Below are 26,301 nucleotides of genomic sequence, written 5' to 3'. Positions count from 1 at the left end.
AAACGAAAAATATATATTTTTTAAAATGTTTATATTTTTTATATATATTTTTTTTTATTTTTTCGAAACGTGTCCTAATAATAATTGTTGTTGTTACACATTTTTAAAAATTGTCTTAAATCGAGGTTTTCATCGTCATCATCATTTATATGTACACTTACACACTAAAAATTATATACGCAAACTCTAAGGGTGGAGAGGGATGGAGGGAGGTAGGGACACATTTTAATTCAAAATATAGACGCAAAATTACTGTACTCTACGGTATTATGTATGTATGTATTGTACATATTTAAATATAATTAATGTATGTATATAATAATAATTTAAAAAATTGTCACAAAAAGGGTTTTCAAAAAAAATATTTGTTTTTTTTTTATGCTCAAGTGGAGAAAAATCGGTAAGAAAATATATATATCGTGTGGTGTACGTAGACAAAAAAAAATTGAAATAATACGTTTTGAGTAGTCGAGTACAAAAAAAATGTTGTCGTTTTTTAATACATAATATATACGACGACAAAAGCGCAAATAATAATAATACAAACACCCCGAGAGAAACGTCGAATCCGGTATGCGGTTACCGGTATCTGTCAAAAGAAAACAAAAACCCTTTCAAGACAACAGTAATAGTAGTGGTGGTGGGGGTGAGGGTGGTGGTGGTGGGGTGGGGGGAGGTATTACAATGGCGCGCTATAAATCAATGCATGTACAAAAAAAAAAAGTTTTATAATTAAAAAAAAAACGAAATGTGAAAAATAATTAATCTAGGCAAAGAGGGGAGGGTGCCCTCCCCCCGCAGAGTAAAAATGTCGTGAAAAATAGTATTATTATTACATTTTGGTTGATTACAAAAAAAAATGAAAAACCAATAGCGGCGGCGGTGATATTGTAATTATATTTCTACTAGTGGCCGCTTCCGCCGCCGGCTCCGGTCCGCGCCAGAAAGTCCTTGATGGCCGTCGTCTGCTGTTGGTGTTGCATCAGGCCGGCCGCGGCCAACACGTTGGCGGCGCCGGCGGAGCCCATGAGACCGGGCGGCGTGGCCGACGTGGGCGGCATGACCATCCCGCCGGGCGGCTGTATCAGCGACTGCATGATGCCCATGCCGGACGACGAAATCAACGGTCGGTTGCCCAACGTGCTGAGCGCGTCGGCTATCGACGGGGGTTGGTGGTGTTGTTGTTGCTGCACCGCCGACGGCGGCATGGTCAGACACATGGCGGCCGCCGACGCCGCGCTGCCGCCGGACGACGGAGGCGCACCGCCGCCGGCTCTGGCCACCGCCGTTGCTCCTCCGCCCGGCTGGATGGGTCTCCACGGCTTGCGGGCGGCTCTTCGCAACTGTTTGCCCGTGATCTGCTTTCTGCATTTCCTGACAGAAACGTTACGTTAAGATGACGGGTCGATATTGTTGTGGTTAACGCAATGTTTAAGCAATACTACTGCTAACTACACGGCAATTATTATTACTATTGGAGAGCATACGTACTTTGAAAAACTGTTGGACAGATAGTAGAGGTCGTCCGGTGCGTCCGACCAAGAGATGACGTGCTTGCGGCCCGTCCTCTGCATCGACGGTGTCCGGCCGCCGGCGTGCGGCCGGTTGCCCTGCGTCCTGCTGGCCGCCAGCGATCCGCCGGTGCCGCCGCCGCCGCCGTTGAGCAGCTGCTGTTGTTGTTGCTGCTGAGCGCCCGGCGGGGCACCGGGAACGGCGGCTCCCGGTTGAGCGGGACCGCCGCCGGCAGCACCCAGTTGTGCCAGCAGGGGGTTGCTGGACAAATGATTGATGGCCGCTGCGACGGCGGCTGCCGAGCTGGCCGGCACTCCGGCGCCGAAGAGTTGTTGAGCTGTCGGAGCCGGAGCGGTGCCCGGTCTCGGTACGTTGGCGTCGGCCGGCGAGGACGGCAGCAACGGCTGGGCAGGGTTGTTGGCCGACGGCCTGTGCATGCGTTTCGAAGGCGGTCCGGCTTGGGGCACAACGCCTTTGTAAAAAAAAAAAAATAAAGAAAACATTAATTTTGTAAATATGACATGTAAAAAAGAGCCAAATGGTAGGTACACGGTGTTGTGTGTGTCTAATGCGCGACAATGATATTCAAAAAATTAAAAAATATTTTTAAAAAAAAAATGTATCATAAAGTTATGTCAAAACTTCTACACATAAATTTCCAATACAAATGGATTAGATTTAAAAAAATTGTATTTTCAAACACCGTTCAACAATGTTACGATATATCACGGTAATTGTTAAATAGACGAATAAAATATATATATTTTAAACTCCCTAACAACAATGACTTTAATGTGAATCTCAAGAAATCATAAAATCCTAACGTAAATGTGAGTTTAAAAAAAATTACTAACGTTAACCCGAGAAGAAAATTACAAAGAATAATAAAATAAAACTGACGAACGATAAACATCACAGCAGATTTTTTTTGTCCCCAAAATCATAATCGTTTTTTTTTTCTATAAGCAAAACAACGCCATTTGAGAACAATAAATTAATGTATTATTTTATTTGTTTATAAATCCATCAAACATCATATCAGACTTGTACAATTTTTTTATACCAAAATAAAATTATACTACATTGTAAACATTGCCTACTACTCTCTATTGTAAAAATAAACCACCTAAGTGTACTAACTACACACAACTGATAGGGTCAACCCTAAACAACACTTAAAGGTGACGTCGAGTGGGTTTTAACCGTTTTCCTGTATATTATCAGAAATAGCGTTAATTTCTTCGGCCCGATAAATTGTTAAATTAGTTTTTAACGTTAGCTGTTTTCGTTTAATTTATACGACAAATATATATTTTAATTTTTTATTACTGTAAAATTTATTCTTATTATTATTATTTTCTAAACAAAACACAATCTAGTAGTATACTACTTAAGTTTATACTACAACAATATTTTAACAGTTTTATGTTTTATATTAATATAATAATAATACTATATTGTGTGGTTTAATACATATTTTAGACCTCTCTTTCTCGGACCACATAAAAACGGTACAATTATATATATATCGATACAGCCTTAACGGACGGGTTGAGAGTGAGAATGATTTGTGGAGGGAAATATTTGCTATAAAATCTAAGAAAACTTTACGTTTAAGATTAACATATCGGTATAATAATAATTTGTGGCCTAATTTTTGGTTTTTTTTTTTTTACCAATCAAAATGTGTTTTGAACTACAACAAGACGACGTATAGTGGTCGCATATTATGAAAACAATGTGAAAACTTTGAGAAAACACTGTCGAGTAAATCTCTAAATCTTAAAATTACCATTAGATTCTTCGTAATTGCGTCTCTTCGAACTGCTGTTGTTGCTGTACACGTCCGTGGTGGTGAACGGAGCGCCGGGCTGTTGTTGCTGTAACCACAACAAATGTCACCCGGTCAGTATAAATATCAAATTTATATTATAGTTCCATTCCCCCCCCCCCAAATAGGGGTTAATAATATAGTGTATGTAGTTACCAGTTGTTGTTGTTGAATTTGTAACAATTGTTCTTTGTTGGGCACTTTCTCGTACAGCAAGCTACCGTCTACGTGAAAAGTATTATTATTATAGTGAAAAAATGTGTAATTTTAATAAAACATATTATTATGTTCTGAAAAAATTTTTTTTTTTACTATATTTTACTATTATTATTATTATACTTGTGTAATAATAGAAGTAAAAAAAAAATAGTAAATATAAATTTTTTTTTTTTCTAAACACAACCATGTTGTTTGCGTACCTGGTCCTTTTGGCGGTTTCGGGAACGCTAAATGTTTATTCTGCTTGTGGCTCTGGCCGCCAATGCGCAGCCACTCGGGCACGGTCAGCTCTCGGTTCCGCGACGCCGCCAAAGCGTTGGCCACCAACGTCACGCCTTGTCTCACTCGGGTTCCGCTGCCCGCGGACAACGTCTTGACGTACGACTTGAGCTCGGCGTTGGTTTTGTTTTGCAACTGAAGTTGGCCTGTGTGTTGAACACCACACACGATTCAATTAAAACCACAATAAATACACAATACACATAATATATGCCAAATATTAAATGTTAATAAATATAAATGCAAATATTATATGTTAATTAATATAAAATAAATTATATTAATATAATTATTATATAAAGAGCACAATATCATCCTATTTGTGTGCACATTAACTACTCACATTCTTGTTTCACCGAGTGCGCGATCGGTATGGAAGAGAATGGGGATCGGGCCACGTGCCTGGGTCGCAACGCTCGCTGGGGATGAGCGTTGCCGGTGGTCACGCTTCCGGGTACCAGGTGCAAGGAACAAGCGCGCCTGGCCGCTTTGGCCAACGGCGTGGATCTCAGGTAGAAAGCGGTTCGCGTTTTCATCACTGGCCGTCCACTGCCGCCGCCGACACCTCCGCCGGCCGCCTGCTGTTGATTGAGAACGGCCGCCGCGGCGGCGACGGCAGCTGCGTTTTGGCCGCCGGGAGAAACCAAGTTCATGACTTGTTGTTGTTGTTGTTGTTGTTGTTGTTGTTGTTGCTGTTGTTGTTGTTGCTGTTGTTGTTGTTGCTGCTGCTGGTGCTGGTGCTGCTGAGAAAGATTCACTCCGCCGGAGCCGCCCAACAAATGGTTCTGCACTTGTTGTTGCAACGATTGTTGCGGCGGCCCTCCCTGTAACGGACCGCCGCCAGTAGTGTTCGGTCCGCCGGGCCCGGCCAAATCTCCGCCGTGGATGCCTATGCCGTGCGCTCCGCTGTAGTGGCGCAACAGCTGCGCTTTCACTTTGAACTCTTTGCCGCAACCCAGTATCGTGCATCTGTGCGGCGCCATGTACATTTGCTGTTGTATGGATTTCGAATTGTTACCGGGAACGCCGCCGACGCCACCGGCACCGCAACTTTTACTGTTCTGGTTGATCACCAACGACGTTGCCGAATGGTTTGACAGCGGCCTCTCTAAGGGTGGGGCAAAAACAAATAGAGCGGATCAAGTACATGTGAAACTTACATAATTGACAATGTTACACTAAATTATAAACGCATCATAGACAATGTAACCACCTTCGTCGCCGGACATGTTGCCGACATTTGTGATCGCTGCAGATTTCCTGTTCACGTTGTTGCTGCCACCACTGGTGGACTTGAGTCCGCCGTACTTTTTCCAATACGTCCAACAGTCGTGGCACAGAGATGCGGCGTTTGAAGCGTACACGTTGCCGCCGTTGCTCGACCAAGGATACCATTGTGTGGACATGGTAACTGTGTAAAATTATGAAGAAAAAAAAAATTAATTAATTGCACACAGTAAAAAGTAAGTTGAACGACAAGTACACATAGTAAATAAAGGTGGTTGGGCATGACCTCCGGCCGTACAGAAGTAGGGTCGTCATAGGAACACGGATATGTATTAATATATACACAAGTGTAGGACCCTGGTACTTTTCGGTATTCTACAATATCGAAAGTTTCATCACTAATCCGATTTCCTGACCTCCACCAGCATCCACCAGCTGGACCATCTTTTAACTCTATAATCTATTATCTCTAATATCTTGTATCTATTTTTTTTATCGTCTACATACACACTAAAGTTAGTTGATATAAAAATATTTGAAAAAAATGATTTTGAAACCTAATACTCCAATTAATTTTTGTTTCAATACATATATAATATAATATTATATAGTATTATTTATATTTTAATACATATACAGTATATTATACTATAGTGTAATACAGTATATAACACATACCGTCGCAAGAGTCGCAGCAGCCGGGAGTCAACACTCCGCCCGAGTTCTTTCCGGAGCCGCCGTACAGCTCTAGTGCGTTGGCATTGCCGTTGACCATTTGATTGTGATGAGCCGACGATTTGATCGCAGCGGGATTGGAGCCGGTAATTTGGTTTTTGTTGCCGCTGTTGTTACTGTAAACAGCGCAGAGGGTTTTTTTTTTATCCAACAACAAATGTGCAATTACCGTTATTTTTTTTTTTCCACTTACTAATTGGGTATGTACACTTGTTTTAATTTTGATTCTGCTTCGACGGCTTTGACGCGCTTCTGCTGCACGTACCTGTCGGTAGTCTTCCACATGTAATAGTACTCTACAATGTTCTTTTGCGTTTTCCACGGCAGCTGATCGGACGAAAAATTTTATATAAAAATAAATTAGATGCATGTCAATTAGTTGTTACATAAGATGAAAATTGTTGACACGTTAAACGTATGCATTTCGTCCTATATGTGTGTGTACTCACGAAATCATGGCGGATGTCGCTGAAATCCTTGCCATACTTTTCCAGCGCTTCTTCAAACAGATTGGCCTCGCTGGCCGACCATTCTTCCATTTCGTCGCGGCACAACACCGGGCCCGTGCTGGGCACCAGCGAACACGTGGCCGTTCCCAGGTCGTAGTTGTGCCTGTGCAACGTGTCCATGGCGTGGAACAGGGTGATGTCTCGGGAGGCGGCCGCCGCAGACATGTGCAAGCTGGGTTGTTTCACCGAACTGGAACAGTCCAGGGCGCGAGCAAACGTTCCCAGGGATCTGGGGGGGGGAATAAAAAATTATAATACCAACGGAACCATACTACTACTACTGCGGAGTAGTACTGCAGTACTGCAGAGTGTATTGACAAAAAATAAAACCACAGAAATTGTTTTGTACCTGGATATGACTAAAAACTGATCTATCTGACGGTCGGTCAATTGATGAGCCGAAGTCCACACTAGAGTTTCCAAGTCTGCGCTATCTCTGTCCTTGTTGTCTACTGCTTCGTCGACTATTCCCGGGACAATATACGTATTTTATTTGTCGTTATTAATAATAATTATATGCTATGAAAATTTTTTACCTCCATTGTTCTCGGAACCGTCTTCCGCCGCACTAGTGTTGTTGGTCAAAGCGGTTTTCGACGCAGTTTTCGGCGTCGGTAAACTCTCCGCTTGATATTTGTGACCGACGCGGATTTCACCTTTGTCGGCCAACAAGGTTTTTTGATTGGGATCGAACACCAAACAATAGAAAAAAGTGTCCTGAAAGGAAAAAGAAAATATATAATATACAACATATTGACGAATAAATCTAAACAGAAAAAATTAATACATAAATATTTTTTCAGTATTATTTAAATTTGAGTTGTGCAATTTGAAGGGAAAAAAATATCTTTCGAGATATAATAATCTAATCTGACCCTTTTAGGTTTCAATTCCATTTCGTTTTATTCGGCATGATTTGTTGTGCGATTGTAAAAAAAAACAAAAGTACCTCTCTATCCAAATAACTGTCAAACGCTTCGGTTTCGTTGTACAGCGTGACCGAACACTTTCCGCGGATGTGAGTCGCCGGCAGGGTTTCCACTTGTCTCGACAAGAACAGCTCTCTCTGTTTCAGTCTGTGCTGCACGGTCGGGTTGGGCGCGTCTTTTTTCTCATTGTTGCCGACGTCGTTTTCGATAGTGGTCGCCGCCGCCACCGGCCCTGCGGCGTCGATTTTGGTCTCTGTCTCGTTTTCGGCCGCCGACGATGAGCAATCCATCGCCGCCGCGGGAGACTCGTCGTTTTCAGCGGAATTGTTACTGCACTCTCTATCGGAGTTGGGTTGCGGCGGATGGTGTGTCGTGCTACCGCCGTCTTTCCCCGGTTTTATCGACATCACCGTGTTCTTTTTGATGCCTCTGCATTCGTCCGACGTGGAAGAGGCGGCTAAAAAGAACAAAAATTATTGTTATTATATCAATTGTTATATTATATTATTATCCCTTTTGACCGTATGAAATGTACGGGTTTGTAAATGAAATACTAATTATCTAGTTTTCCTCGTTTCATCGTACCGTTTTTTTTTTTTTCCACATTGCGACATACCCTCACCCCTCTTTATATGATAAAAAAAATTAGGCATATTACTATTTCCTCCCTCCCACTGACTACCCACTGTCTCGTAACTCCCTTAAAAAAAAAAACTAACCGTTCATTTGTTTTATTTCAACAGACAAAATAACATGTCCATACGTGATATAGTGTAAATTATATTATAAATATGATATTGTATGTGTGTATATATACACAGATGAAAAAACTAGTTAATTTGGTTATTAACCTTGCAAAAAGATTATTTGATAATAGGTATTATTTTTTTTTTAACGATGCAACCGTTAAAAAAAAGTGTAAATCGTAGGATCATAGAAGATGACCTACCTATTTAGATTGTTTTTTTTACACTGAACACATACTGTAAACGTTTAGCAAATTTGCACACCATGCATAATTATTTGTGTACTCGAAACTACTGTGTACCATACATCAGTACGTCTACATTACTCGTTGTTGGCTAAAGGTTTAATAAATTCAATCGCATTTTACAAAACGAATAGTGTTAGAGCCTCGACTAGTCAATTTCCACTCACCTTGTTGATGTTTGTCGGCCAACACGATCAGAGTGCTGGGCAGGTCGCGACGGCGGAAAAAGCACATCACTTTGGCCTCGACATTGCCGTTGGCGGTTTTGTTGAGCTCTTCGATACGCCTGATTTGAAACGGAGTCGAGTTGGACGTTTCAAAGTACACGTAATCTGTAAAAAAAAAAACAATGTCAAGGAGGGATCAGGGCAACAGTGTGATCGTTAGAGCGGTCAGACGGCATCGACGAGAATTCCGGCCGAAACGCCGCCAGTACCGATATGGTGGACATTTTTTCGGTACTGGGATTTCGGCCGGAATTCCACACGTCCGATGCGGTCCGAATGACTCTGGATAATTATGAAAAAAACTATGAAGTTAAGTGTTTACCTCCGACTCTGTACATGTTGGCGGCCATATATTATTATTATGTATAGCCGGACACACACACAGAAGACTTGAAAACTTGAGAACCGAAAATTGAGCGGTTTTTTTCAAATTTTCGCACGCCGCGGATTTTGGCAATTACTACTATACAAAAGGTAGGTAGGTGCGTGTACTTGGCCGAATTTTGAAAATACTTGTGGCGCGCGCGGTTAACGACACACACGGTTCACGGTTAACACGGTTAGGTAAGTATTAAATTTAAAAAAAAAAGTAATATATTTAAATTTTAATGATAAAAAACAAAGGCAATACAGTTATTCGTGTTGTTGTCGTTTTGTGTAAACGACCGGCGAGCGCGCGTGTACGCGGCAATGATGAAGACACCAGCAGCAGCAGCAGACGCCGTCGTCCGTTCCGGTGATGGTCCCGTCGGCGGCGGCGGCGGCGGCGTTGTTGTTGTTTATACAACACGCAAAGGCAGCGCGGCGGTTATCAACGTATCAGCGGCAGCGGCGGCCGCGGTATCAGCAGCGGTATCATCGTCGTCATCGTCATCATCACCATCGCGACGACGGACGGGGGGTGGTGGCGGCGGCGGCGGCGGCGTTTAACGGGGAGAGACGAACGGACGGACGGACGGGAGAGACGGAGAGAGCAAAAAAGAGTGTGCGAGAAAGAGAGAGACGCACACACACACGGACAACCAGAGACAAACGGCGTTCATCGACCACACGGCTGCGTCCCGGCGGTTACGGTCGTCGATGTCATAACAATGTTCTCGCGGACGCTTCGTCACGACGACGGTCGGCTGGCGGTAGAGGATAAAAAAAAACACACCGCTCGCCGACAACTGCAGTTGCGAAAAACTTTCAGTCAAACGCGGGTTTATCAATGATAATAATAATATCGCGGTACGAGTACCGCGAGTTACTTTGCTGCAGTATCACGATGCACACACACACACACTCACTCGGCGGTGTCTAAAATGTGTAGCGGATAAAAAAAAAAATAACAATAATAAACACGACGGCACTGCGGTCGGATCCGCCGATCGAACACGGACTGGGCACGGCAACGGCGTTTAAACACGTTGTTTGTTGTTGTATAGTGTGTGTGTGTGATTAGATGTATAGAGCCGACTACTAGTCGCTTAGCTATAGTACTATACACTATACGTATATGGCGATATGTCGGGGTGGAGGGGGGGCATACGCGCCGCCGTAATTGCTTTGGTTTTTTTTTTTATTGTACAGAGCGAGCGCCGGTCGCGCGCGCCGGCGGAGGGTGCGCGCAATCTCGCCGTGGCCCGGCGGCGGCGGTGGGAGAATGGCCGGCGGCCGCGTGGAGGGGCCCCGGATTTTCTTCTTTTTTTTCTCCCATTTTGTTTATGGAGGTAAACTACGTGGCGGCGACGGCGGCGGTGGCACGTCATGGAGGCAAAAAAACGTAAAATAATATTATGCCATTATCATTATCGCGTTATCCGCTACGCGGCGCGCGCACGTCCGACGCGACGCCTTTTTCTTAACCGGTCGGCGTTTTTTTTTCATTTGCCTTTTTAATTTATTCGTCTTAATTATCTCGATTCTTGGTTATTTTCACACACACACACACACTGCACGACTATACAATATTACTATGATGATGATAATTATTATATTTTTTGTTGCAAACGTACCGTAATGATGATAATCGGCCACATCACTAATTGTGTGTGTGCTACTGTAACATATAATATTATATCATTATATTTGGTATATTTTTGGAGAAAAAATTCCATCCTAATGTTGAATTTTTTTTTTATATTTGACGTCCCGGACCGTTGCCGGACAGAGGCGGCCGTCGTAGACAACGCGGTGGCCATGTTTTTTCTTAGAATAAACAAATTATTTGGCAAGAAGCGGCCGTGATCCGCATAATAATTATTTTGCTGTAAACGGGACAACGAGTAAAAATAGTCAATTTAATTATCACAAACATATTCTCATATATACATTAGATTACATGTATATTATATATTGTGTAAAAAATTGCCGTGCAAATGTTTTTTGACACTCGTTGATGAACGTTTTGATTACATTTTTACTACATTACATTGCAAAAATGTATCATCTCATTAGCGTTGAAATCGTTGCCGTTGACGGTCGACTGCGTTAATATAAAATGTGAATAATAATTAGTAAAATAAATATATGTAACAAAACCTACACAGAAAAATAGATAACAATTATTATTATAATGTAGGCCTCTCGCTAGTGTGTATAATATATTATAATAATTACAGCACACACACACACACACATGGTTATTTCGATAACGCTTTTTGCGAGAACCTTAGATAATGATAATTATAATGTATAATCGTCTGTGTGTATTATAATAATAATATCAAACATTAATGCATGTGTGAACTATATAACATAACTAAATCGATTAAACAATTATTATTATTATTATTATTGTCTGTATATATATATATATATATGTGTAAAATAATAACGTGATAACGCGCGTTTAATAATAAGCGTATAATACCATAATATTATCAATCCATTTTGTAGAAACGGCACTATACAATATATAGTGGACGTTTCAAAAATATTATACCTACCCAAAAGGTACTACCACCTATCACTATATAATAATATATATAAAAATTGTTTTTACCCACTGTAAAATAGGCGCGGGCACGACGAGTAAGGTATAGGTAAACACGGATTTTATTTTTTTCAGGATTACTGTTTAACAAAACATACAGAAAATGCTGACCTAACCCAACCGTTGCAGTGTTGCTGGGCTATTGTTATAGTGTTGTGTATCTCTGGCGACTGGCTGCCAAATTATCATTATTATTATTTTAGGTACTTGTGGTGCGTTCCCAGTAGAATAATATACGCATAGGAAAATATGTGATTTAACGTGATCCCAAATATATACATATAGCTAGCTGAGATAATATTGTTATGATGTTAATTTACAAGATCGGGGATTTACACTGCTGCTAAAAACTGTCGCCACTGTGATGTGACATGATGTGAATTAGACGTGCAACACAATATTATTATTAGCACAGTGTTGCAGTTTTGTGTGTATACCAACGTACACAATTATTCTGCTGCTCTTGACGAGAGAGAGTACCTAAATATATACAATACCTATATGTATACTATGTAGGTTAGGTGTACATAACAAAACACCACCGTGTGCCGCTGCTGCAGCTGAAAGAGGAGCGCGCACCCGGCCGTTGAAATCCGCGCGCGCGGGTAACCTACCTACCTACCTACCTACCCAATATTTTGGGGTGTGTGTGGGGATTAAAATCCGCTCTATTGTCATACGGGGTATAAGCTAGCCGCTACCTACCCCAAAAATATTATCACAAACGTCTCCTCGTTATTATCCACCGCTATACAATATAATATTATATATATATAGAAAAAAAAAATTACAAACGAATACATACAAAATACGTTTTTAGCGCGTTATTGTACAGGTATGCACACAGGTATATGAAATGTGTATTCGCTTGACCTTCAAAAAATATTGTTTGCTAAATCTACCAAACCGCGCGTAATACGGCGTTATTGTTTTTAAAATTCAACGCTCATATTTTCACACACACACACAATTTCAATTCAACATGACCTATAAATTATTGAGATATAATATATTAATTATAGCAAAGGGTCAAAACTTAAATTAGGTTGTCTGTAAAGGAACCCAACCTAACCTCCCCCCCCCCCACATGTGAAATAGTTACAAGTTTTCTCATTAAAAAAAAACTCAATTTTTCCTTGTAATTTTTTTACAACACTTTACGGCTGTACAAATATTATTGTCAATATGGGGGCGCTGGACAGCTCGCTTGCAAGACACAATAGTAATGATTTTTACCTTAAAAAAATTATAGTTGTTATAATACTAAAGTTACACGTAACAGGTGTTTGACCAAGTTTAATATTAGAAACATATACAAACATACATACATACATAATACAAACATTTTAACAATACCTACTAAAAAAATTAATTACATTTTTAATTCATTTATTTTATTCCATACTTTTTTTTGGTCATAACTCACATATTAAAATGTTTTTACAATAATAATAATAATAATATTCTTTCTCGCGTTCAAATAAATTACCCAACTGTATTATATACAAATATAAAATACGGTTATTACCGTGCTGTTTATTTCGCATTTTACTATATATTATACGATGATTATAATTTTATTTAATATATTCAAGAGAGAAAAAAATGTGTATATAGTTATATATTATACATATATATACCTATATAAGCGTTTGGAAATTTCCTTTTGAAAAGTCACACATTCCCATTGCTCGTTCCTTAAAAATAAATGTATGGCGTTCATGATTGCATTCCTCCAAAAAAAAAAAAAAGTAATGAAATTCAACGAATGTATTCTTTCCCAACATTGTGATGTACATTATATCTTCAAAATTCCGCATTGATCGTTAATTTGCAAAATCTTAGTCATAAAATGTAGAAAAAATATTATTTTAATTTAATCTACTTATGAGGGTATACTTACATACAAATATATATATATATATTATAGTGTACCGACGTTAATTATTAATTATCAACATAATATTATAATAATCTAACCGTACGATAGTTATCTCGAGAATTAAAGTATCTTAACATAATTACTGTGTATAATATTTTACCTAAAGTAGGTATATATATTTTTTTTATACAAGATTAATACGAAAAAAAAAAGGCATTTCTACCGAGATTCATTTAAATATATTATAATATTCTAATAAATGTATTGCTAATTTATTCCAAATATGTATATAGGTGTAATGCGACGAGAGCTTAGATTCTCCATCTCATTGGGACGTGTTAAACCACATAGCTATATAGTTGAAAATGTCAACCTAACCTAAAACGCACACGTGTGTGGTGTTTATATAGTTCGGTAGCAGCACATGCTTATTACATATTCAAACGTTTTCCAATCGACGATGGTCGCACACGATAAAACGACCATATTGAAAAAAAAAATATATATATATATATGTACATATTAAAAGTTTACACACAAGTGTTTGTTTTATACTTACTGCCGTCAGTAATAATGTTATTACCTACTTATTATTATTATTATTATTAATACTGTTGAGCAAAACATATAGGAGACAGACCAAAAAGCACGGACACATAAGTTGGAAAATTCAATCAACTTTAGTGTGTGTTTTTTGGATTTTTATTTCTAACGATACCCGCTCAATTAGTTATAACACTTATGTGTGACTATTATACTACTACAAAAATTGATTTGAAACGTAATCAGGTTAGAGGTACACACTTTGATGGAATATTTTTTTATGTATAAAATACGCAATTGAAAAATTCTTCTCGTCGAAACTTGGCAATACCTTTTATTATGAATTTGGCCTTTGAATCTCTGAGTAGGCACTATACAAAATGATGCTTTTACTTGTTGTCTTACGTATGTAGGTATTGTACACACATTAGCTGCTTTCCCCCCTGATTCACTAGATAATTAATTTTCTGGAAAAAAAAGGGGGAGGGACCCATAATATATGACCAGGGTCTACCCACCGTGTGAATATCGTTCAGGGACCGTCCCGGATCTATTCGAGTAGCTTCTTAGATGTATGTAATTCATTACCAACGGCATTATAATGCAATAGCATAATATGTATATTATATCCCATTAAATGTAAATTAATAATATATAAGTATACACCGTCAATGCGCGTTATTATTTTATCAATGCCCGCATCTCTCGTATTCGAGTGGGATTTCGTCAAATACATGTGTTTTTAATTGAATCAGCGGGCCCGGTTTAAAACTCATCAACAATTAAAACTCATCATCAACTCATAGATCCAATGTACATATATAGATAATACCCTAATGACGCGGTCCCTAGCGGTTATATTATCGCAAGTACAGGGCATTTACAGCGTTAGTTTTAATTTATTTTGTAAAATTAAATAACGGATAATACCGTGTGACCCATTGAACAGTTTAATTATATTTTTTTTTTTATTCTCTTATAACGTACAATCAAATATGGGTTTAGGCTGTGAAAACAATGCCGTAAAGCTGGCCGTGTAGGTACGTTTTACTCGCTTTGCCGTATTTACATTTTTTTGGAATATTCTACACGCGCAAAAATCGAAAAGCCAAACTGTTTTTTCAGAAAGAAAAAAAAAAAAATTTTGTTGACGTCACGAAAAAAAAAAATTAAAAATATAAAAGAACAAAATGAATAGGTAGGTATTGTACGGTGTAAAACTATAATAAACTAATCAATTGGTGATGATTTTAAGTTTTGTTTTTGTTAAACTCCAATAGCTCTTAAAGTAATGACTCAAAACGGGTTGTCGACCGGTCAACATGTTCAGCAAATTTTACTTTATAATTTTATAATATTAAAATAAACAAATCAAATTATGGTATATTTTTAACATTTAAGTTTCAAAAGGGCGTACCCTCTTTCGCGACCTCTGACTTTTGACTGAAAAAAAAAAATACAAAAACTTTAAATTATTATTGTTTGATAAAAATGATAAAAATATTTTAGTAAATCATCAAAAAATCAGGTGTAATATGAAATTCTCGAAGGTCTGTTCAATTCAAGGGAAGTCTTATTGGATAATAGTCTATGTGGATAAGACAAAAAAAATGTACATATTATGATTAGTACGATTTAGGCTAAAAGAATATGTCCTCTGCTACATTTGAATATCATGTTAATACGTCAAACAGCATCTCCTTGTTGTTCGTTTTACCACTTGTCTAGAATGTCAAGTATGAACAATGAACGGTTGGCGACACAATGACAAATGAACGGAGAAGCAAGTTCAACGAGGAACGGCTTCAGTAGGTACAGCTGGGGGCTTAGCACCGCAGTCACTTCTTCTTCTCTCTTCATTGCCGCAACAACATATCGTTGTCCCTCCCTCTCTATCTTTGGCACATTCTTCTGCGATGCCTACATTCAAAATGTTGAAGTCTTCCTGTATTCTATCTATCCATCTTTGTCCAGGCCGTCCGTCTAGGCCTCTTAGTGTTGGGTTTCCAATTATTCCTTCTGATCTCCATACGTGCACTTACAAAGGTACGGACAAAGTATGCGCAGTTGTGGTTGGGACACGTGACCAGAAGAGGAGCGAAGAAGAAACCACCTGTGACGCAGCTTAATAGCTATGGAATGGAAACCGAAAGGGAAGAGACCGGAGAATGAGAATGAGGCTAGAAGAGGATCTTAAAGCGCCGGGAGTGCAGCAAAAAGAATGGAAGGAAATCGTTCAAGATAGAGCAAGACTTGGGGAGGAATATGTAGTGATCTAGATAAGATCTCTACAAGATCAGTGATGGGCAAAGAATATTATCTATTATAGACGCTATAAATGCCAGTGGTGAAGAGGAGAAGAAGAAGAAGAAAGTGTAACACAATAGTATATATTTGTTTAAAAATACATGTATACACGTCATTGACATTATTACGGAAGCTATTATATTCCGTTTAGAGTTCCGGCCTGTTATGATCGTTGTCGGCCGGACACAATTGTGCCGCCTGGGTGCACATGGCGTAGACCATCCGGTCCGGGTTGCCGCCGGATTGCTGGAACGCAATGATGTCGTCCGCGATGTCGTCGACGATGTCGTCGCAATAGTATTTCAGGCTCTTGTTCAGGTCCGAGTCCGCCACGACGTCCACCTCGCTCATGAGCGGGTTCATGGCGCCGTTCAACAGCAGCGGCATCACGATCAGCGTGCCGTTGCTCTTGTGCGTGGCCCGCACGTAATCGTCGATCTTCGTGCACACGGTGTCCAACAGCTCGGACAGGTACACCTGCGAGCTGGCCATCGGCACCATCTTCTTGGGCCGGTCGCCGGCACCGTCCAGCCGGAAATTCGCCACCTGGACGAGCCGCGCCGGACTGACGGCCGATATGTTGCCCCGTACGTGTTCCACGAGCCGCGTGCACACTTGACACTTCAATTCGAGCGTGGTGAACGCCCGGGACGGCGCCGAGACGAGCGTCAGAGTCACGAGCAAACAATACCAATACCGCTGCTGCTGCTGCATCGAACGCATAATGCGGCGCTATGTGGTATGTGCAACAGAATAATGCGCTACGGAATGGCGAAGGACAACAAAATGACTTTGACTGGACGACGGGTGTAAAACAAATATCCAGTTGCTAGGCCGCCGCCGTCGACATACGTATCACAGGGATACCAACCGAAAATCCGGTGTTTTCGTCATGCGAATCTGGTGCACCCAAAATGGACTTGAAAAAAAAATAATCATAAAAAAAGGCACCCTTCAATGTACCTACCGACTAGATACAATCTGTGATTTATAGAGTGACCCTTATCTACCCATCAGTGACACACAAATTTAGTTTTTAAATTATAGTATACAAATATTATAAAGTTTACACAACAGAGTTAGATAGTTCTAGAGTGACTAGTGACATATTATTAGAAGCGTTTAAGCGGCGTTTTCAGCAATAATTATGCTGTATACCGCTGTAGTCCATAGTTAATAGCAATTGCTGGGTTTTGCGCGTAACAATAGATGAAACCTACCTCCTATTAGGCTGGCCAAAAGGTAAACGGTTAACTGTAATAATTAAACAGCGCGATTGCTGTTTGATTAGGTGTCATTAGAATTTAGATACTTTCTATGATTTGCCAACTACAATTATCGCATAACGGTGTTGACACGAGACCTCGTGGTATCGACATGTGAATAATTTCCCATATTTTGTAAACGCTAGCGAATTCATTAAGTACGGACTGTTATTTTTTGTTCAATTAACGAAATAATTAGATTTTAATATTGTTGTAATATTTTACATTTTCTGTTGAATCTGTTAATAAAAATAATTACTGTAATTTTATGGTTAAATTCCGTTAACCCGGTACCACTGGGGTTATTGAACCAAAAATAGCGTCATAAATCGCCATATTTACAATATAAGGAATAATATTCTTTTATTCATAACGTATATTTTGTAAATATTAAACGGTTACCACAATAACAATCAAGATGATATGCGATTATTTTATAAATACACATAATATTAGATTTTTTTGTTTTTTTTTTTACAACTCAAAATCAAAAATTAGTTAAACTTTATTGAGTAAAAATAATACACAATATTATTGTATAAAAAAATGTAAAACTTTAAGTAAACAACAATAATAATAAACCGCTAACCCCGTACGTTAACGGCGTGGTGATCACTTTCGTTAAAACAGTAGTTAAATGAATGTACACACAATCTAATCTAATTGTTAATTAATTTCTGTAAAAAAAAAAAACAACAAAAATTGGTCAATAATTAATTATCGAGTTATACATTTAACAGACTTAGTTTTTATTAAACAACTGAGAATAGTGTGATAGTAATAATTATAAAAACACAATGATTGTAACAAGTAATAAAATTAAAGTGTTATTGAAATAGGTTTTGAAACCTAAAGGGTGATGAGCACAGAAGAGCAGAAACATTGTATTTGAATCAGTTATTATTAATCGTCTCCTATACCACCCCATAATTTGTCAAAAATACTAATTTTAGCGCTCTTTGCAACGGCGTTGGCAAGCGACGAAACCGTAGGGCCTTTAATGTTTTCCTGGTGTACATCATCGTCATCATTGGATCGAGCATTGATGTTTTGTTCCGCTGAAGTCAATAATTGTCCTCGGACCACATCGTCGTTTGTCGTCGAACAGACTGCGGCGGCGCGGCGGCACTTTGACGACCGTCGTTGACAATTGTGGCCGACACTGTAATTGATTTTTCATCCGGAATAGCGACCGGTAGGTGCGCGTGTTCTCGTTGGACGTTACCGCAATCGAAAGCCGCCCAACTCAACACCGGTGGCGATTCGGGCGAATCAATTTGGGTGTCCAACTCGTACGGATCGATTACGTCGGCACCGGCTGCTTTTTCCGTTTCCGTTATTTCATTGGCTTTTTTCCGGCCGACATTGAACGTTTGTTCACATTTAATTCCAAGTGACGACGATTCGGGCGAATCGATTTGGGTGTCCAACTCGTACGGATCGACTACTACGTCGGCAGCTTTGTCGGTTTCCATTATTTCATTCGCTTCTTTCCGGCCGACATCGAAAGATTGTTCGATTATTGTAGTCTTTCGTTTTGCAGAATTAGTTTTTTTACAACTCAGCGATCTTTTAGCGCTTTTTGTTGCTTCGATATTATTTTTGTTAACGGTGCTATTACGGTTAACGACAGGCAACGATTGTTCAGTATTAGTAGTTTGCTGCTGTGATTGAATCCTCTTTTTTTTTTCATTCAGTATGCACACAAACTTTTCCAATAGTTGCTTCTCGTGTTGTTGTTTTTCTGTCGACATTGTATTCAACATATTCACCAACGTGGCGTTTTCTAAAAAAAAAATTAAAATTCCATATAACATAATATCATTTAACGTTATTTATTTCAAAAGTGAAAGGATTCGCTAATGAGAGAGAGTTTAATTTGATCTAGTCCTGTCGTGGTGTAGCACGTAGTATGTGCTGTTGTACACACACTATGGTCACAAAAAATTAATATTACACGACAGTCAGCCGCTTTTGGCAGCAAGTAAAAAAAAAACGTAAATTATTGTTAGATTTACATTTTTGTTTACCCGAACATAGTTGTCTGATTTCACTGCGGCGTTGGCGTATGTCAGTCTGTTGTTGATTTATCGTGACCAACATCTCGGCCAAATTATCCATACAACAACGAATAAACGAAACCTAACAAATTAAAAATTTTGGTTAAACTGCCGTCCGACACACGATATAGTTGGTTCGAAAAATATATTTATAATGATTACACTAGGTAGACGGTACCTTTTTCAGCAGTATAGGACCGTATCTCGCCAAACCAAACGGTTCCAATTTTTGTTTCCAGTAAAATTTCAGACTGCAGTTTGCCACTTCGGTCGCCGAGTGAACAAACACTTTTTGTTTCGTCTCGGCAGCAACGTTGTCACCGTCTTCTGGTTCCAGGCTCTTGAGGGCCATTAACAAATTACAATAATAGTTGGAAACATTTCCGTTTTTGCATTGGTTTTGTAGGTCTTGGATTGTCAGCTGAAAATTAATATAAACCTCAAGACAACCATTTACAAATGTATACAATTGACCGAGTATGAAATATGTCCATAACGCTATGATGCGACAATTTGAACATTTACAAGCCCTAGACCAGGGCTGGAATACAACGTTATATATTTCCGTTGTGAACATGTTACAATAACCAAACCGTTTACATGACAAATTCCATTATCATTGTGGCATAATAAAAAAAACATTTCACTAGGAAAGTCTGTGCAACGTAAATCCGGCAAATACGATTATCTTAACAACGCTGTTGCAAATGTGTCCGATGCGAATATAGATACAAACTAGTTTGACTCGAATTGTTCGGTCGACCATCGCATTTGCCGAATTTACATTGTGGACACGACGCTACGCCGTCGAGAAACGTTTTCAAGCTCTGATCTAGACTTGATCTACATGATTCATAAAGGGCTTACTTCACCCGTCCACGCTCGTCCTTCGGCTTCGTTGGCGCAATCCTCGATCGCCGTCAGACGTAACGCCACCGTGTCGTCTTGCAAAACGGTCCGGCCTTCGACGATGGCATCCTTCGTGGCGACGTCCACTTCCACTTTGAACACGACCGTCCTGACCGTGCCGGGCGTTTTCGGGCCGTCTTCCCGGTGGTACGCGACGGGCAGCGAACAGTACCGCATGCACCACTTTGTCGGCGCCGTCATCGAGCCACAATTTGTCCGGCGGCCAAAACCAGCATTCAATGGACTAGCATATGAGATTTTTTCTCTTTTAATATCTACCTATCTATCTCTACATGGTACACGGCCTGTCGAGCATGAGATTTCGAAAAAATATCGCCTGATCGCCGAGCGGCTAGCAGGGGACGTCGTCCGTCCACGGCTGTGATAACATTGATAACATTGATAAGCGGTGTAAGGGAGTTTCTGAGGTACAGTGTTGCCGCGGTCGCCGGACAAAAATTACCTGTGCGGCGGGCACGTCCGCGCCTCCGGCCACGGCCCCTGCCGAATAGATGACGTTGCACAATACCAGGCAGCTATGGGATGGAAAAAATATATTACATACATGTAACATAACAATAATAATAATAATAATAAAACTCGTAGTCCCGCATTATTATTTCATATTATATTTTGTTACACTAGTCTCCGCAACAACGGCGATATTATTAATTCATAATACTACCATATATTCTATTAAAACTAGTTTTTGTTGGTGCAAAATCGCCGCCGCCGTCGTCGTCGTCGCCCCGTCGATGTGATAACGTATAGCAGCCATATTTGTATATTGTGTGTAATGTGTGTGTGTGTGTAGCTTAGGCCGTCCGTCCGCCGCCGTCGTCGTCGCAGCCAGTCACAGCAGCAGCAGTGAGCAGCGCAGCTATAGCAAAAGTCGCCGTCTTTCAGTGTGCAATAATTATTTATTATTATTATATTTCATTGTATAGAATTCCCCAACGGTATCTGTGCGCGTCGTGTCCCCCAGCAGCAGCTGTTTGTTCGTCGGGATTAACGAAAATATTTTATTAAAGTAATAATTATTTGTTTTTCTTTTTGATTTCTCGTCACTTTTTGTTGTTTTTATCGTCGTGTACCTAACCTACCTACTTACATAGGTGGTATTTGGAGAACGACAAATTTGTTCAATCATTTTTTACACAATCACACACAGCAATCACATACACACGTACACACACACACACACACACACACAACTTGCCCGCCGTTCGGTGTGTCGAGTATAGGAAATAGGTAATAACAATAATAATTGAAAGTGATCTCTCTCTCTCTCTCTCTCGCCTTAGGTGTAAACCAGTTATCACACAGCCGACGTACGACGTTTCCGAATATATACAGATTTTAGCCGAATACACAATATTATAGTGGTAATACGCCCCGTCCGCCGCCGCCGCCGTCGTCGTCACCTTTGCCTATTTTTTGTGTGTAATATCAGCACACACACACACACCGCACACGGAAACCGACCGAAGAAGAAAACAATTACAAATTTGTAATATGAGTCCAGACTAGTGAGTAAAAAATTGCATATATTATTTTGTAATAATAGGTATCTAGGAGCTACGCAGTAGTAATATATTATTATTCGTACCAAACGTATAATATTGATAACGAGCGGCCATTGTCGTCTATTGTGTGTGTGTTTTTTTTTTGATAGTATATTTTTGTGCGTTTTGTAACGCACAACGGAATAAAAACAAAAGTCTCTTCTACCAACACTTACGCTATAATTAATAATAATAATAATAATAATAAACTTTTCCCGCCTTGATTTTGTTTTCAGCGATTACCTGTTCAAATTGCTTTTGATCGGCGACTCAGGCGTCGGTAAATCGTGTCTTCTCCTACGGTTTGCAGTGAGTATAAAATAGGAAAAAAATTGTACTATGCAACAATAAAAAAATAACCGCCTACTTACCGAGTACAATATAACAAAGTACACCTATAACGATTTAACGTGTGCTTTTTATGTTTATGCTCTAGGATGACACATACACCGACAGCTACATCAGCACCATCGGAGTAGATTTCGTTAGTATTTTCGTATTACATAATAATAATAATAATAACCGAGTTTTTTTGGCTATTCCATCGTTAATGATAATATTATTATGTTCCAGAAAATCCGTACGATTAGATTGGACAACAAAACTGTTAAGCTCCAAATAGTAAGCGCCAAGAAAAACCAAATATATCAAATAACATTATCGTGTAACGTGTATCGCTTTTTGTGTTTTCCCAGTGGGACACCGCCGGACAAGAACGGTTCAGGACCATTACGTCGTCGTACTACAGAGGCGCTCACGGCATCATTGTCGTTTACGACTGCACGGACATGGAGACGTTCACAAATCTCAAACAATGGCTCGAGGAAATATCTCGGTACGCGTGCGAGAACGTCAACAAATTACTGGTGGGCAACAAGTGCGATATGACCGACAAGCGGGCAGTCGAAGAAGCAACGGCCAAGGTAAGCAAAAACGACTTTACCTATCATATAGTTAATGTAAATATGAGATTGATGTATGATTATAATGTTTTTTTTTCGCACCCTTCCTAGGAATACGCTGATCATTTGAAAATACCGTTTTTGGAGACATCGGCCAAGAACGCCACAAACGTGGAATTGGCGTTTTTGACGATGGCCAGCGAGATTAAGAACCGGATAGGTCCCCAGGACGGCCAGTCCGTAGGTGGACCGGAAGCTGGCAAGGTGACAATAGATTCTTCAAACAAGAACGCCGAAACTCAAAGCGGATGTTGTTAAGTCGCGCGTCGTGGTGTACCAAAGAGGATGGATATTATTATTATTTTTTTTAATTTTTACAACTAAAGCCAAGCAAAAAAAAAAATTATTTATGTATGGAAAAGAAAAAAATACAAGCTATATAGAAAACCAGTTGTGGTCGCAAATTTATTATTATATTATATTATTATTTTATTTTAATTTTTTTTTTTCTCTCGTCTTTTAATAATTGTTGTGTACTATTTATATTCAACAATGAGTATTGTCATTATTTTTCAAAATGTTTTTTTTTTGATTTCATATTTATCATATCCCTCCTCGTCCACACTTTTAATGGATGAAAAAAAAAACAATATTATACTTATTTTTTATTTTCACTGTCCATTCCCCCCCCTCCCCCACTTTATACACCGGAGTAATAAAAAAAAAATGATATATATTTATATATATATATATATATGTACTATGCAACACTATACTCTATATATATTATTTAAATAATGTTTATATACACATATATTAATTTGTCCTTAGGAATTTTTTCTTTTTTTTTGTGTTACACTTGCATACGACATGTATACACGGTGTTAGTTAAAAATATTGTATGTAAGTACGTGTATGTATATACATATACATATATATATATATTTGTGTATTAAATTTTCAATTATTTGATATGTATTATTTAAATACAATTATTATACAAAAACATGCGTATTGCCGAATATAATAAAAGTCAAAAGCCGAGTTGTGTAATTTTGATTTGTCCTTTATAATGTAATAGCAATAGCTGTATATGTAAAATGTTGTACGAGTACTTAATCGTGTGATTGGTATAAATTTCGATGAAGGTCATGTGTGTGTGTGTGTTGCCAACGAGTGACTATACGGGTTTTAAAATGTATTCATAGTTTGTTGTCTATAATGAACAATATTGTATCATTTGCATATGTTATTTTTTAATTACTATTATATTTATAAAAAGAAAACCTCTAAAACAAACACCACTAAAACATTTTGAACCATCCTACACGTTGATAGTTATTTATTAATTTAGGTGTGATTAGTTTTTTAGTAAACCGTGTAACAAGTTTTTGAACGTCGCTGCTATACCGAAACTATATAACGGTGTCTAATCCGTGAATTGGTGAACCAGTGCCGAAGCACTTGCTGTATTTCTTAGCAATGTATTATTAATGTGTTATGTCAAACATGAATGGTGTTTGAGAAAAATAAATCTTGAACCGACCAAAAGCCTTTTAGGGAAAATTGCACATACATGCAACCTTAATGCTTTTCAATGTAAAGCCAAATTTGAATTTTTTCTATTAACTAAACCTGTTTGTTTAGCAACAACTACACAATATATTCTGTGTAAAAACTGTGTTTTTTTTTGATAATGAAGGCCTCTTATTTCTCATTGCACGTGTTACATGTGATCCTCCCATTCGAATGCAACGCCCAACGGAATAGATTTTATCTTATCTTTTAGAGAAAAAAAATTGCGCATCCACTCATTTTTAATATTACAAAAACCAAATGCAACACATTGAAAACCAACAGCCATAGTGGCTGTAATCTGGATTACCTACTTTCGAATATTCGCAATAAATAAATACTATTTTATTATGATATTACTAACAATGTTGAAAACTTTTCAAGTGATAATACCATATACTCGACCTAATCATCTAAACGGTCTTGGTAGAGTTGGGTACCTTACAGTGCCATATTTTGCAGAGTAATTAAGATAAATTTAAATTTGTTTTGTTGGTTCATGCGACTTCTCGGTTTGTACCATACAAATAACTAAAAAAATACCCACTTTTTGAGTTTGTTACAGTATTGATCTAGGCGTGTATGTACCTACTGCCCGTATCCATAACAATAAATATAATTATACATAATATTTTCATAGTTGTTAGTTGATAAACATTTTTTTGAGGATTTTGCAAGATCTCGGTGGTGCATTTACCCGTGGTACGGGATTCGTTAGGGCCGCGATTATTCGAGGAGTGATAATTTCCACTTGCGGTTTGATTGTCAGTGGAAATATACAATTATTATTATTATTATTATTATTGTGCGACAACGACAAACAATAATATGTAATGCTAATAACAATTAGTATTTTTTTAGAATAATATTATATGCTCCAATGGAAGGCAACGAGTTCAATAATTAGTAGGTAACGCCTTAATACAGTCACACTTTTTTAAGTATATTGTATATTTAATTTGCAGAGCACTTTTACTCAATTCGTTTGTTAGTCAGCACACAAAAGATATAACCGAAACATCAAATACACTTTATTTAAAAAATGTTCGTACCAATTAACTTGTTTATTTATTTTACTTGAATGTAGAAATCCCTCCTTAATGTATAAGTAGGTATGAATGTAAAAAAAAAACCTCAATAATCTCATAAAACTTGACACAATGTATACAGGTAACGCGTTTCTAGAGTTAGGGCTGTATACTAGACTTGCCCAAGAGTCAAGACACAAGTGAATACCATGTAAGCGCAAGACTGTGCGTTCACTTGAACAATACAAGCTAATACTATATCCAACAGCAATATAATATACGGTCCACTGATATAGATATAGATAAATATATTATATAGCCTAGAATTGATTTGCAATGAGTCATGCAAAACCCCACGTTGGCCACGTGTGTACAGTGATTGAACTTTGTTTTGCGCAGGTCGCGTTAAAACGCATTTTATTTTCCATAAGGCGGCGCATAATATAAGCGCAGTAGTAGGTACTAAAAAAAAAAAAAAAACACAACAGACGTATAATACCTTACACACAAAAAACATTGTACATTTATTATTAATTTTTTTTAAAAAAAACAATATACACACAGTATATATCTCTCAATATATATATATATATATATATATATATTCAATTATAGGGAACGATGGATTTTTACAAAATTTATTTCGGATGCAAACGTGGCCATTGATTTTACTTCACATTGTTAACACAATAAAAAAAAAAAAAAAAATAGTAATAATAATTAACGGTATCGATTCATGATGATAATATTGCAAAAGTGGCTTGTTTCAAATGTCCATTTATAAATTTAATATTATTACAATCATCATTTAATAATTATTATACATAAT

The 26,301-nt window shown here is 38.5% G+C and overlaps 4 protein-coding genes across 5 annotated transcripts; 1 reads left to right on the top strand and 3 right to left on the bottom strand.

Moving 5' to 3' along the window:
- Positions 1-30: 30 nt before the first annotated feature.
- On the bottom strand, positions 31-9,933 carry LOC126836327 (uncharacterized). Of its 2 annotated transcripts, none has more exons than XM_050569557.1 (15): positions 8,782-9,933; positions 8,400-8,564; positions 7,262-7,698; positions 6,849-7,029; positions 6,662-6,776; positions 6,253-6,541; positions 5,997-6,130; positions 5,747-5,919; positions 5,055-5,252; positions 4,185-4,949; positions 3,763-3,987; positions 3,500-3,567; positions 3,305-3,392; positions 1,492-1,984; positions 31-1,374 (listed from the first exon to the last, which is right to left on the bottom strand). In XM_050569557.1, exons 1-15 carry the CDS (start codon positions 8,807-8,809, stop codon positions 906-908), a joined length of 3,828 nt encoding a protein of 1,275 aa, XP_050425514.1. In that variant the 5' UTR covers positions 8,810-9,933; the 3' UTR covers positions 31-905. The 2 variants fall into 2 exon arrangements, with proteins under 2 accessions (XP_050425514.1, XP_050425515.1); XM_050569558.1 differs by having other exon boundaries at positions 31-1,365.
- A 6,382-nt stretch (positions 9,934-16,315) lies between these two features.
- On the bottom strand, positions 16,316-16,891 carry LOC126837219 (protein seele-like). Its single transcript, XM_050571037.1, has one exon. It carries the CDS (start codon positions 16,889-16,891, stop codon positions 16,316-16,318), a length of 576 nt encoding a protein of 191 aa, XP_050426994.1.
- A 1,029-nt stretch (positions 16,892-17,920) lies between these two features.
- Positions 17,921-21,254, bottom strand: LOC126836360 (uncharacterized). Its single transcript, XM_050569636.1, has 4 exons — positions 20,361-21,254; positions 19,672-19,914; positions 19,464-19,575; positions 17,921-19,219 (listed from the first exon to the last, which is right to left on the bottom strand). Exons 1-4 carry the CDS (start codon positions 20,601-20,603, stop codon positions 18,498-18,500), a joined length of 1,320 nt encoding a protein of 439 aa, XP_050425593.1. The 5' UTR covers positions 20,604-21,254; the 3' UTR covers positions 17,921-18,497.
- LOC126836361 (ras-related protein ORAB-1) lies at positions 21,001-23,913 on the top strand. Its single transcript, XM_050569638.1, has 7 exons — positions 21,001-21,432; positions 21,707-21,931; positions 22,204-22,276; positions 22,404-22,451; positions 22,541-22,588; positions 22,663-22,890; positions 22,981-23,913. Exons 2-7 carry the CDS (start codon positions 21,918-21,920, stop codon positions 23,185-23,187), a joined length of 618 nt encoding a protein of 205 aa, XP_050425595.1. The 5' UTR covers positions 21,001-21,432; positions 21,707-21,917; the 3' UTR covers positions 23,188-23,913.
- Positions 23,914-26,301: the final 2,388 nt, after the last annotated feature.

This window comes from Adelges cooleyi, unplaced genomic scaffold, assembly GCF_023614345.1.
Source record: "Adelges cooleyi isolate 19-005CV unplaced genomic scaffold, UGA_ACOO_1.1 ACOO_flye_CR_arks_rails_tigmint_CR_PRNA_247, whole genome shotgun sequence".
In the NCBI taxonomy this organism is placed as follows: Eukaryota; Metazoa; Arthropoda; class Insecta; order Hemiptera; family Adelgidae; genus Adelges; species Adelges cooleyi.
Note: the sequence above shows the minus strand (reverse complement) of the source record. Positions and strands in the feature narration are given on the sequence as shown.